Source organism: Limanda limanda, chromosome 18 (genome assembly GCF_963576545.1).
Source record: "Limanda limanda chromosome 18, fLimLim1.1, whole genome shotgun sequence".
In the NCBI taxonomy this organism is placed as follows: Eukaryota; Metazoa; Chordata; class Actinopteri; order Pleuronectiformes; family Pleuronectidae; genus Limanda; species Limanda limanda.
The window spans coordinates 222,501-235,000 of NC_083653.1; the positions used below are offsets into that span (position 1 = coordinate 222,501).

At 46.8% G+C, this 12,500-nt stretch overlaps 1 protein-coding gene across 3 annotated transcripts in view; it reads left to right on the plus strand.

Annotated features, from left to right (window-relative positions):
• LOC133024137 (pleckstrin homology domain-containing family G member 3-like) overlaps positions 1-11,102 on the plus strand; it is a 19,048-nt gene extending 7,946 nt beyond the window's left edge. For all 3 annotated transcript variants that reach the window (XM_061091110.1, XM_061091108.1, XM_061091109.1), the window contains exons 4-18: positions 232-332; positions 988-1,057; positions 1,462-1,508; positions 1,705-1,855; positions 1,976-2,107; positions 2,292-2,474; positions 2,557-2,649; positions 3,991-4,077; positions 4,157-4,190; positions 4,674-4,754; positions 4,836-4,871; positions 5,124-5,134; positions 6,672-6,758; positions 6,925-8,332; positions 9,097-11,102. In XM_061091110.1, coding sequence (XP_060947093.1) covers positions 232-332; positions 988-1,057; positions 1,462-1,508; positions 1,705-1,855; positions 1,976-2,107; positions 2,292-2,474; positions 2,557-2,649; positions 3,991-4,077; positions 4,157-4,190; positions 4,674-4,754; positions 4,836-4,871; positions 5,124-5,134; positions 6,672-6,758; positions 6,925-8,332; positions 9,097-9,974 — 3,399 coding nt within the window. In that variant the 3' untranslated portion in view covers positions 9,975-11,102. The remainder of the gene's footprint in view (positions 1-231; positions 333-987; positions 1,058-1,461; positions 1,509-1,704; positions 1,856-1,975; positions 2,108-2,291; positions 2,475-2,556; positions 2,650-3,990; positions 4,078-4,156; positions 4,191-4,673; positions 4,755-4,835; positions 4,872-5,123; positions 5,135-6,671; positions 6,759-6,924; positions 8,333-9,096) is intronic.
• Positions 11,103-12,500: the final 1,398 nt, after the last annotated feature.

Here is a 12,500-nt window from a genome sequence, read left to right on the forward strand (position 1 = left end):
ATGAGCAGGTTTCAGATCAGTCTGCCGTCGTCATGGTGATAATCACCTGGTTAAGACCTGGATCAGCTGCTGATGTAACCACGAGGATCAGAGCCAGAACCTGGAAGAGCCCAAAATAATCAAACTCAGAGAGGAAGCTGCTCACAAATCTGTCAATTATAATTATGATTTTTCCACATAATCAGTAAATAAAGATCAGGTTTCAACATTGACTGTAATCTTCTCTTTCAGGATTACCTGGCTCACATCATCGACTGCTCTGGTCTGTCCATTCGTCCCGAGCAGGTTTGCTCTCTGTTCGGAAACATCGAGGACATTTACGAGTTCAACAGGTGACAAACTGAGCGAGTTGAGAAGAAGTGACGTGACCTCTGACCTTGACCTGCGTCTCGTGTGTTGTAACGTTTCCTCAGGGTTAGCGCTCGCTGCTTCGTGTCGGAGGGTGAGTTTGTTTGTCGCACCGGCGCGGCCCGTGTGGAGTGCGTTGCTGTGGTTCCGCACACAGGAACATGTTTTCATTTAGTCAGTCGCATGAAGCTCACTGGCTCCACCTGTTGGACAGGTGGTTCCACCACAGGAACATGTTTTCATTTAGTCAGTCGCATGAAGCTCACTGGCTCCACCTGCTGGACAGGTGGTTCCACCACATGTCAGAGTTATTTCTCTTTGTTTCTTTCATTGAAGTGAAAACCGACTCTTCTGGAGCTTTTGATCACATGATCTTCATCTGTGGTTATCATTGGATTGATGATGCTCTCCCTGGTTACCACTGTTGATCATGTGAAATGTTGCCATGGTTACCTCACCTGCTGAAGATCATGTGATTCGTTCAAAACCTCCAGTGACTAAATGCTGTGTTTGTTTCATTGTGAACTGATTTTATCAAACTGATTCAGAATTTCAGATTTTACAGATTCATTTTGTCGATGGATCAGAAGTGGGGCCTGTTGTTGTGTCGTCATGGTGACGTGTGTTTCTTGTTCACAGCGAGCTGCTGCAGGCTCTTGACCTGTGTGACCACGACCCGGTGGCGGTCGCCCGCTGCTTCGTCATGAAGGTGAGAGGTGAAACCTGAACCTGAACCTGAACCTGACCCTGAACCTGAACCTGAATCTGAACCTGAATCTGAGCCTGAACCTCAATCTGAACCTGAACCTGAACCTGAATCTGACCCTGACCCTGAACCTGAACCTTAATCTGAACCTGAATCTGAACCTGAACCTGAATCTGAACCTGAACCTGAACCTGAACCTGAATCTGAACCTGAGCCTGAATCTGAATCTGAACCTGAACCTGAATCTGAACCTCAACCTGAATCTGAACCTGAATCTGACCCTGAACTTGAATCTGAACCTGAACCTGAACCTGACCCTGAACCTGAACCTGAACCTGAACCTGAACCTGAACCTGAATCTGAATCTGAATCTGAACCTGAATCTGGAACTGGACTTTCTGTTTCAGAGCGAGTACTTTGAGATCTACACTCAGTACTGCACCAACTACCCCAAGTAAGTTGTAGCTACAGATATCGTGGATATGTTGAACGAGCTTCGTGGACCCGACTGCTGTTCACACCTGTTTCTACTTGTTCACACCTGTTTCTACTTGTTCACACCTGTTTCTACTTGTTCACACCTGTTTCTACTTGTTCACACCTGTTTCTACTTGTTCACACCTGTTTCTACTTGTTCACACCTGTTTCAGTTCGGTGGCAGCGCTCACTGATTGCATGCGGATTAAATCTCTGGCAAAGTTTTTCCGGGAGCGTCAGGCGCAGCTGAAGCGTTCGCTGCCTTTGGGTTCTTACCTGCTCAAACCGGTTCAGAGGATCCTCAAGTACCACCTGCTGCTCCAGGTGAGAAGCCTTCACACCGGACATGAGATCTGTGTGTTTACCACAGTGTTCCAGCTCATTCAGCCCATCATGTTTCCTGTCTGACTTCTGTGTGAGGATGTTGTTGTTGTTGTTGTTTAGGAGATAGCGAAGCACTTTGACCCTGAGGAGGAGGGGTATGAGGTGGTGGAGGAGGCGATCTACACGATGACGGGCGTGGCCTGGTACATCAACGACATGAAGAGGAAACACGAACATGCCGTCCGGCTGCAGGTGAATCACATGATCGGTTTAAAAACATGTGTTTGATGAGAGGCTCTCAGTGACGTCTTCCAGCAGCAGAGTTACGATGGAAGTTGTTTAGTTGTTGACGTCCCAGCAGGTGGCGCTGTGCTCGCAGGAAATCACTGTACAAAGTAAAAGTCCAAATAAAAGGTGTGTTTGTGTTTTGGTTCAGGAGGTTCAGTCTCTGCTGTTGAACTGGAAAGGTCCTGACCTCACCACGTACGGAGAACTGGTTCTGGAGGGAACCTTCAAAGTTCATCGAGCCAAGAACGAGAGAACCCTGTTCCTGTTTGATCGCGTGCTGCTAATCACCAAACGCCGCGGAGAACACTACGTCTACAAAACGCACATCTCAGTGAGGAACAACACAAGTCACGTTTTTTTAGTTTTTTTTGTAGAATTGAAGCTGACGCTGTTTCTCTCTCGCTCTGTTTCAGTGTTCCACTCTGATGTTGATCGAAAACGCCAAAGATTCTCTGAGCTTCAGCGTCACTCATTACAAACATCCCAAGCAACCGCACACCGTCCAGGTCAACCCCGACACCTGATCACACACCGACACACACCTGATCACACACCGACACACACTGACACACACTGACACACACCGACACACACCTGATCACACACTGACACACACTGACACACACCGACACACACCTGATCACACACCGACACACACCTGATTACACACCGACACACACCGACACACACCTGATCACACACCGACACACACCGACACACACTGACACACACCGACACACACACTGACACACACCTGATCACACACCGACACACACCGACACACACTGACACACACCGACACACACCTGATCACACACTGACACACACCGACACACACCTGATCACACACCGACACACACCGACACACACCTGATCACACACTGACACACACCGACACACACCTGATCACACACTGACACACACCGACACACACCTGATCACACACTGACACACACCGACACACACTGACACACACCTGATCACACACTGACACACACTGACACACACTGACACACACCACAGCATGTCACACAGTGTGGGACTCATACACAGCTCAGTAAAGTGAAGGAACCTTAATGTTCACAGTATAAAGTTCAACTCCAGAGATCAAAGTGTCCATCAGAAGAACCTGTTTCTCTGATTTGGTGCAAATCAAAGTAACAACAGGTGAAATGGAGACAGAAGCAGGAGGAGCTCCAAACAGGACATGTTCTTAACATGGTGTCCACAGACAGCTGCTCCTTGTAGGAGCAGGAGGAGCAGGAGGAGCAGGAGGAGGAGCAGGAGGAGCAGCTCCTCCTGCTCCTCCATCAGGCTGCACAGGTAGTCCAGCTCCTCCAGGAGGACACATCCATTCCTGTGGTCATAAGAAGGTTTGTGTCTGCCAGCACAGGCTCCAGAGCCTGGAGGAGACACCAGGAGAGCTGGGGTCTTATTTATTAAACAGAGCGGAGGATTCATACTAAAATCCTACGTGTGCACCAAAGCCGGAGGTAGAAAATGTAAATTGATAAGGTTTCCTAAAACATGAAATAAACTTGCTAAATATGTTTTTTTAAGACAAAGTATTGATTGAATATTGATCAGATCAGAAAAAACTGATATGAAATCTATAAACACACAAGACAAGGAACTAAAGTGTTTGATAAGAGAAACTTTATTTAAGATTTATCCTGTTTTTATGTTTATTTTATATTTTAGTATCTTGTTTTATATTCAGACACATTGTTCGTCTCCTTATTACACAAATATATAAACATTTTAATATACTTCATTATTTTTTTTATTTTCCTGCGTTAGCTGTGATGTGTTTGAAAAGTGACAGAATGTTTGTGTTGTCTTTGCAGGCGAAGACGGTGGAGGAGAAGAAGCTGTGGGCTCATCACATCAAACGCATCATCCTGGAGAACCATCACGCCATCATCCCACAGAAGGTCAGCGACCACACCAGCTCCAACTAACATCTGCAACATCTGGAAACACGGCTCATGTTTGTCTTCTGCTTTGTTTCAGGCTAAAGACGCCATCTTGGAAATGGATTCCATCTGTGAGTCAAAAATAACGACATTATAACTCTGTTCATAAGTAACAGCACAGTGTTCAACTGTCATCAGCTTGTTCTTCACTCTCATCTGTCAACAACATCAGTAACATTCATCATTAGTAAACAACATTAAACATCTGTCAACAAAAATAATAATCTGTAAACAACATTAAACATCTGTCAACAACATCAGTAACATTCATCATTAGTAAACAATATTAAACATCTTTCCACAAAAATAATAATCTGTAAACAACATTAAACATCATTCAACAGCAACACTGTTTACATCACATAACCAGTGTATGTGAAAAGTCATGTGACGCGTGGGCGGAGCCTCAAATTCATCAAGTGGATCTGAACCTGCTGGAGGTGGAAATAATCATTATTTTACTATCATTATGTTTGTTGTTGTTTTTGTTGGACTGGTTGTAAACAACATGTTCAGATGATGAACTCTGAGTTCCTCTTCACTTCCTGTCACAGATCCTCCCAGATATCGCTACAGCCCCGAGCGGCGCAAGAAAGCTGCGTCCTCTCAGTGTGAAGACGGTTGCCGGGGACGACGTGAGTCAGGTGACACTTGACCTTTCACAGCGTTCTCTTCTTCCGCTCCCGTCTGACGGAACTCTTTTCTTTCTTCTTCAGAACCGAACAATCAGGTCCTGAAACCAGTCGTCAGAGGTTTGTTTGTTTGTCAGTTTTACAGTTTCACCTTCTACCTCATGAATCAGAAGATCACATGATCATTTGTTATGTCAACAAAATATTTTTCTCTGTTTGAACCTAAAATTATGTTTCTTCTTCTTCTTCTTCTTCTTCTTCTTCTTCTTCTTCTTCTTCTTCTTCTTCTTCTTCTTCTTCTTCTTCTTCTTCTTCTTCTTCTTCTTCTTCTTCTTCTTCTGCTGCTGCTGATGATGATGATGATGAACTCAGACATCTTTCAGGTGAGCTTTAGTAATTTTACTAAATTACCTAGAAATACATTTATAATTAAATAACTTATTTTAAAACCATGGCAGTAGCAGCCTCTGTGGGAAGTGATTGACCTCTGACCCCTGCAGGTCTCAGACAGGGAGGGGGGGTCAGTGTTTGAGAGACGCCCTCTGCAGGCCGCCCTCAGCGACAACATGCTGGCGTCCGGTCAGGAAGAGTCTGAGGTGGGAGGATCAGCTGGGCTGGCGAGGGGGGGGGCGGGGGAGGAGACTTGGTCTCTGCGGCGCCCTCTTCAGGCGGCGGACAGCGAGCTGGACGAGATGGTTCTGGAGGACGAGCAGGACGACGACTTCAGCAGCTCCATGCTCGCTGCCTTGGACTGCTGGCGCCGTCGGTTCCAGAAGTCTCCGCCCACCTCGGGGACGGTGAGGCCTTCTGCCGCCAGCCTGCTCCTCTTCCTCATGGAGCCGTCGCCATAACACCTCACATGTAACCGCCAACGCCAACTCACACCGCTGCTCTGGAGCTTCACGTGTGGAACTAACACCGGAACACATGTTCCACACGGATCTCCACCCGCTGGCCGCGATGACAAACCCGTTTGAGCTCCGGTTCTTCAGGTGTTCTGGAGCTGCAGATGAACTGATTCACTGGGTCAAGAACATGGAGATCTTTAGAGGTCAGACGTAGGACGTCAGTAGGTTCTGTAGGTTTACATGGATCTGTAGGTTCTGAAGTTTCTTATGGTTCTGTAGGTTTAGAAGGTTCTGATGTTTCTGTAGATGTGGAAGGTCAGGAAGGTTTGGTAGATTCTGAGGGGTTATGGAGGTTCTTTAGGTTTTGATAGTTCTCTAGGGGATGGTTCTGTAGGTTCTTGATGTTGTGAAGGTTCTGTAGATTCTGAAGTCTCTCATGGTTATGTAGGTTTACATGGATCTGTAGGTTCTGAAGTTTCTTATGGTTCTGGAGGTTTCTCTAGTTTTGAAGGTTCTGTAGGTTCTTATAATGCAAACTACAAATGAACTTGAACCTGAAGGTCCGAAAGCTGCAGGAGCGAAACATCACACAGCTCTGCTGTCACCGGGACCTGAATCTGACCTTTATGCTAAGCTAACAGGCTAACCGTTACCCTCTGCTTCCAGTTTTTATGCTAAGCTATACTTCAGATGTTCTGATGAATGGATGTGAGACGTCTGACTCTCAGAACCTTATTTCTGTGGAGCTGCACGTGGCAGCAGATGTTTGTTTTGTTTATTTGGTTTCAGACGCTGTTTCATTTGAAGATGATTTATCAGTTTTTGTATTAAAGGGTCATTTTACTTCAACATCAATCTATGAATAAAGTTTTATTTGTGTCTGATGTTTCTTCTCTCAAGACAGAGAAGGGAAAATTCAAAACTTAGAAAACGTCTAAAACGTCTAAAACTGCTTCATTTACTACAGCTGAAGTTTTTTGTGAACTAATCCTTTAAAAAACCAGTGACACTTGTTTGTTGTTTTTGATGTTGACTTAGTTTTGATCAGCTGATATGAAAGTTGTTTATGCAGGACAGCGGCGGCGACGTCTCATCACTCGACTTGAACAAAGACAAAGAACGACTTCTTGAGAAAGGAGCTGAAGCCACGTCTGAGCAGGTCAGCGGAGGACTCGTGGTTTAAATATTTGAAACTTTATCTTGTATTCTTTATAGCTTTAAAAAACTTCACTGAACCAGCCTCACAAACTGAATCTTCAGATGACTTGTGAATATTTTAGACAGTATTTAATTTCTAAATGTTATTTGGATTTTCTTCCTCATAGCTGTCCACCGATGAGCTGCTGCAGGAACAGACGTCAGAATCTGGACCGACAGAAAACGCTGAACCAGACTTTCCGGATCTGGAGCCTCCTGCGATCTCAGTGTCTCCTCAAAGTTCAGAAGAACTGAAACCTGAAGGAGATCCAGCCCCCACAGAGGAACCGCTGTCCGCCACGCCAGATTCAGATTCAAGAACCTTGAGCAGTGCGGAATCATCTGAAGAAGAGGAGGATGACAAGAAGGCGTCAGAGAAAGAGGATGAAGCCACAAGTATTCTTCCATCTTCTGTTCTGGACAAAGCCAGCTCCATCGCTCAGCACTTCACCAACAGCATCAAGCGAGGCAGTGCAACTCCAGACAAAGCCCGCTCCTTCGGCTTGGCTTCTCCACGGTCACCGAGCAGAACCAGCAGCAGAACCAGCAGCAGCCTCAGTGCAGAACCCACCGACCAACCGAGGCTCAGCAGCGTCTGTTCTGATGCAACAGATTTGACTCAGTTATCTCCTCAGGACGACAGCCTTTTTGACGCCGATAGAAGCATTCAGCGGAGTCGGGACTCCATCCTGTCCAAACAGGACCAGCTGCTCATTGGCAAAATCAAGAGTTACTATGAATATGCAGAGAGCCAGGACGCCACCTTCAGCCTCCAGCGCAGAGAGAGTCTGACCTACATCCCAACTGGGCTTGTCAGGAGCTCGGTCAGCCGCCTTGACAGCGTCCCGAAGGATAACCAGGTCCAGACCAATCCCTCCCCCCTGACCACATGCTCCGGTCTGGAGCCCTCGTCAGTGGAGCTACAGTCCACCTCACCAGCAGACACCAGCAGTCGCTTGGTTTCCAGTGACTCTTTAGACTCTTTCAAGTCTGATCAGAGAAGCTCAGATCCAGGAGATTCAGAAGAAAGCCTCAGATATCAGAGCCTGCAGAAGAATCCATCTGAGGGTGAGGAGTTCAGACCCTCCTCTGAAATGATCAAGATCTGGAAGGCGATGGAGCAAGAGATCAGCAGATCCCACAGCGAAGCTCCGAGAACCTCCAGAGCAACCGAGGCTGTGACAAAGATCCCGAACACCTGTGAGCGAGAGAGTGGAGTGTCTGACCTCCGCACCATCCCAGAAGAACTGACCAGCCCTTCAACCCCCAAGCAAAAACCCTCCGACGTGACATGTACAGGAAGTCTGAAGGTCTTTAGGGAAGAGGCTGTCGTCCTCAGGGCTCCAGGTCTGCGAGTCACTCAACTGAGGGACTCAAGCAAAGACACGGACAACATGAAGAGCAAAGTCCAGCACCTGGCTCGCCAGTACAGCCAGCGAATCAAAACCACCAAGCCCGAGTTGCGCCAGCCAAGCCAGGGCGTCTCGATCAGTAAGAAGAGTTTGCCCTGCGTGCTGGAGGAGACGGAGGGTTCAGGTGCGTAGTCATGATGTCAGACCACATCACAGATGTTTTTTACAAGATGATGTCAGATTAAATATGTGTTAATATAAATCTGATTCATCAGTCGACACCTCGACTGTCTGCGGGACCTATCAGCTCGTCCTCAGAGAGACATTTTCAAGTGTGTCTTGAGGGAATTCTTCACATTTTGAGCATATATTAATATACATATACATTTTGTTAATGTAATATATTGTTAATGTGATGGTGAATACAACAGGACAATGATTCTAGTTTAGCTTTCTCCTAAGATGCTTTCAGACATTAGCTGAACTCCTCAGTTCTCTGGATCTTCTCTGGATCTTCTCTGGAGGATCATGTGTGAACACAAAGAGTGAGACTCAGTTTCTCTTTCTCCTCCTGAGCTCCTGTATCAAGTCTAAATCCAGGAGCAGGTTGAACAGCAGAGGATCCTCCACTGATTCACTGTGAGTGAGTGAAGAAAACATGATCACATGACCTCTGCAGCAGAGGTAACAGGTCACTTCCTGTGTGTGTCTGCCCCCCCGGCTGCTCCACCTCTCACCTGAACCTTGAGGAGGATCTGATGCTGTGTTGTTCAGCTGTGAAACACAAACTCTGGAGAAGCTCTGGAGAACATTCGCTCCATTTTACGTGAAGCTCAAGTCTGAAAAGAGCTTTAAAGAATGACTGAGTCTTACAAGCGTTTAATAAAGAGATCAAACAGGTTGTAATAAAAATCAAATGTTAAAACACTGATTGTTTTATCTTTGCAGGTAAATCAGACCTGACCCTGGCGCTGGTTTCTCAGCTTAAGGCTTCTTCTGTAGAGCTGAGCCCCACCGACCAGATCCAGCCTCCGACCTCCATCCTCACCTCCAGCTCCGGTATGGCCTCCATGGGTCCAGCTCCCTCCAGCAGCCCCCTGACTCCTCCCATCGAGGGCTTTAACTGGCCTGACGTCCGAGAGCTCCGCTCCAAATACTCTGACCAGAAGAGTCCCGTAGGCCGGAGTCACTCCACCACAGAGCAGATGTTTGACGGGGGTGTGAGGAGACGCTCCAGCTGCTCCTCCAGTCCCTTCTTCGCCGAAGGAGCTTCTGGCGAGGGTCGTTCATACAGGACTCGCCGCAGCCAGGACGCCAGACGGCGAGAACGCAGCAAACGGCTTCACCGAGCCAAATCGCTCGACCCTCAACTGAGCGGACTTCAAATGTCTGAGCTTCAGAACCTGAACGACCAGGAGAACGAAGCCGAGTACGACGGTTACTTTGTCGCAGCTGAGACCACGTTACCCAACGACTCCGAACACAAGATCACTGTCATGGAGAAACTTCCAGAGCCTGAGTCCCAAGAGACGGCCTCCATATCCAAAGAAGAAGAAGAAGAAAATTACGTTCAGATCCGTTCACCAACCAGCAGGGAGAAGATCTCCATCATGGCCGTGATCGACCGCTGCCGAGCCTATCAGGAATCAGACGAATACAAACAGAGAGACGAGGCTAAAAGTAAAACTCTGAAGCCTCAAGAGCTCGACAAGTCTTTGACCAATCAGGACGAAGAGTCCAAGACAACAAACGCAGGACAGAAGACGGAAGTTGGACATCAGAGCATCGTGAAGAACCTGAGAGAAAAGTTCCAGAGTCTGAGCTGAAGAACATTTTTATAATAGAGACGTTGAATCAGCGAGGAACCCAAAGAACGTTTGTGTTTAATTCTTGTACTAGTGAACAGATGATGACATGACTTTATTATTATTATTATGAATTAGAAAACCATGAGATCGTGATCATTATAACTCAAACTAATTTGCCCCAAAAATCTCTGGTGCTGTAAACACAACAGATTGTTTGTTTTGTTGAATGTTTAGAAACATGTAAGATAGAAAACGTCTTCAATCAGGAATGCTGCTGGATGTTTTGTGTATTTTCCTCTTCACACACATTAAGAATCATCACTACACTGTAAAAGCTTCATATGTGACAGTTACAGATGTTTTTTTACTGTAAAAAAATTAAGCTAAAAAATAACCACTACATTTCCACGTCACTTTGTTCAGTCACACGTCTGAAGCATCACAGATGTGATGTTCCCTCAGTGCGTCAGGACAGCTTAGCTTAGCTTAGCTTAGCTTAGCTTAGCTTAGCTTAGCTTAGCTTAGCTTAGCTTAGCTTAGCACGAAGTCGACGCAGGAGCAAAGCTTCAGGTGTGTTTGTGTGACATCACGTCAGATTTTTATTCAACATACATAAATTCACACGTTCATTTTCCTTGAACGTTTCCTTGTTTTTCTTTTTGATGAAACTTTATGTAAAAACACAAACTGTCTGAGGTTCGACGAACAGAGAAAACCTGCTTCATCAAGAGAGCAATGAAAATAACAATCAATAATCATTTAACTGTTTTTTAAAATAACTTAACTTCTCTTAGCAGATTTTATAAGTAAGAATTATTTTCTTCTTGAGAAAATCATAAAAATCTACCTGGATGTTTGAGTATTAATGATGATTGAGTTTATTTCTGTTTTGGTTTGTTTGTATTTCAATAATTGAATGACTCTGTGGTTTATTGATTTCCTGATAAACAGCTGATGTCCTCCATACACACTAATGACTTGTTTGATTTCGTTGCTCAAAGGCACACTGGCATATCAGATTGAATTTGTGACTTTCAACGTCCAGTTTACTTCACATGATTTAAACACAAAAACACAGCGTTGTTCAGTGTGTGTGAGACCTCAGAGAACATGTGTTTGATTCTATATTAAAACCTGGTAAACACACCAGCAGTGTGTAGTAGTTGTGTGTTAACATAAACACGTTTTATCAGGGTGTCTGTCGGGAGACGTTCTCTACACAAACAGTTGTGTCACTCTGTGGCGTCATCCTCTTCTTCGTTGGTGCATCTTCAGGGGAGTCTGCAAGCGTTCCAGCGCTGCAGCAGCTGTTGTCCTCAGTGGAGGACAGATGTGTCCGTCTGTGTGAAGACAGCAGAAGAACTGGTCAACACCATCCTGATCTTCAGAGATCCAGCCAATCCCCAGGCAGCAGCACCAGCAGCCAATCCCCAGGCAGCAGCACCAGCAGCCAATCAGAGCAGAGTCAGTGTGTGAAGTTCTCAATCCGCAGATGTTCTTGATGTTTCTACCGAGTTTGTATTTGAAGTAGAACGAGAAGAAACGAGGAGGAGGAGAAGCAGGAAGAGGAGGATAGGAGAAGCAGGAGGAGGAAGAGGAGAAGCAGGAGGAGGAAGAGGAGAAGCAGGAGGAGGAGAGGAGAAGCAGGAGGAGGAAGAGGAGAAGCAGGAGGAGGAGAGGAGAAGCAGGAGAGGAGAAGCAGGAGGAGGAAGAGGAGAAGCAGGAGGAGGAAGAGGAGAAGCAGGAGGAGGAAGAGGAGAATCAGGAGGAGGAAGAGGAGAAGCAGGAGGAGGAAGAGGAGAAGCAGGAGGAGGAGAGGAGAAGCAGGAGGAGGAAGAGGAGAAGCAGGAGGAGGAAGAGGAGAAAGAGGAGAGGAGAAGCAGGAGGAGGAAGAGGAGAAGCAGGAGGAGGAGAGGGGGAGCAGGAGGAGGAGAGGAGAAGCAGGAGGAGGAAGAGGAGGAGGAGGAGAAGCAGGGGGAGGAAGAGGAGAAGCAGGAGGAGGAAGAGGAGAAGCAGGAGGCGGAGAGGAGAAGCAGGAGGAGGAAGAGGAGAAGCAGGAGAAGGAAAAGGAGAAGCAGGAGGAGGAAGAGGAGAAGCAGGAGAAGGAGAGGAGAAGCAGGAGAAGGAGAGGAGAAACAGGAGGAGGAAGAGGAGAAGGAAAAGGAGAAGCAGGAGGAGGAGAGGAGAAGCAGGAGGAGGAAGAGGAGGAAGAGGAGAAGGAGGAGAAGGAAAAGGAGAAGCAGGAGGAGGAGAGGAGAAGCAAGAGAAGGAAGAGGAGAAGCAAGAGGAGGAAGAGGAGAAGGAGGAGAAGGAAAAGGAGAAGCAGGAGGAGGAGAGGAGAAGCAGGAGAAGGAAAAGGAGAAGCAGGAGGAGGAGAGGAGAAGCAGGAGAAGGAAGAGGAGAAGGAGGAGGAGGAGAGGAGAAGCAGGAGGAGGAAGAGGAGAAGCAGGAGAAGGAAAAGGAGAAGCAGGAGGAGGAAGAGGAGAAGCAGGAGGAGGAGAGGAGAAGCAGGAGAAGGAAGAGGAGAAGGAGGAGAAGGAAAAG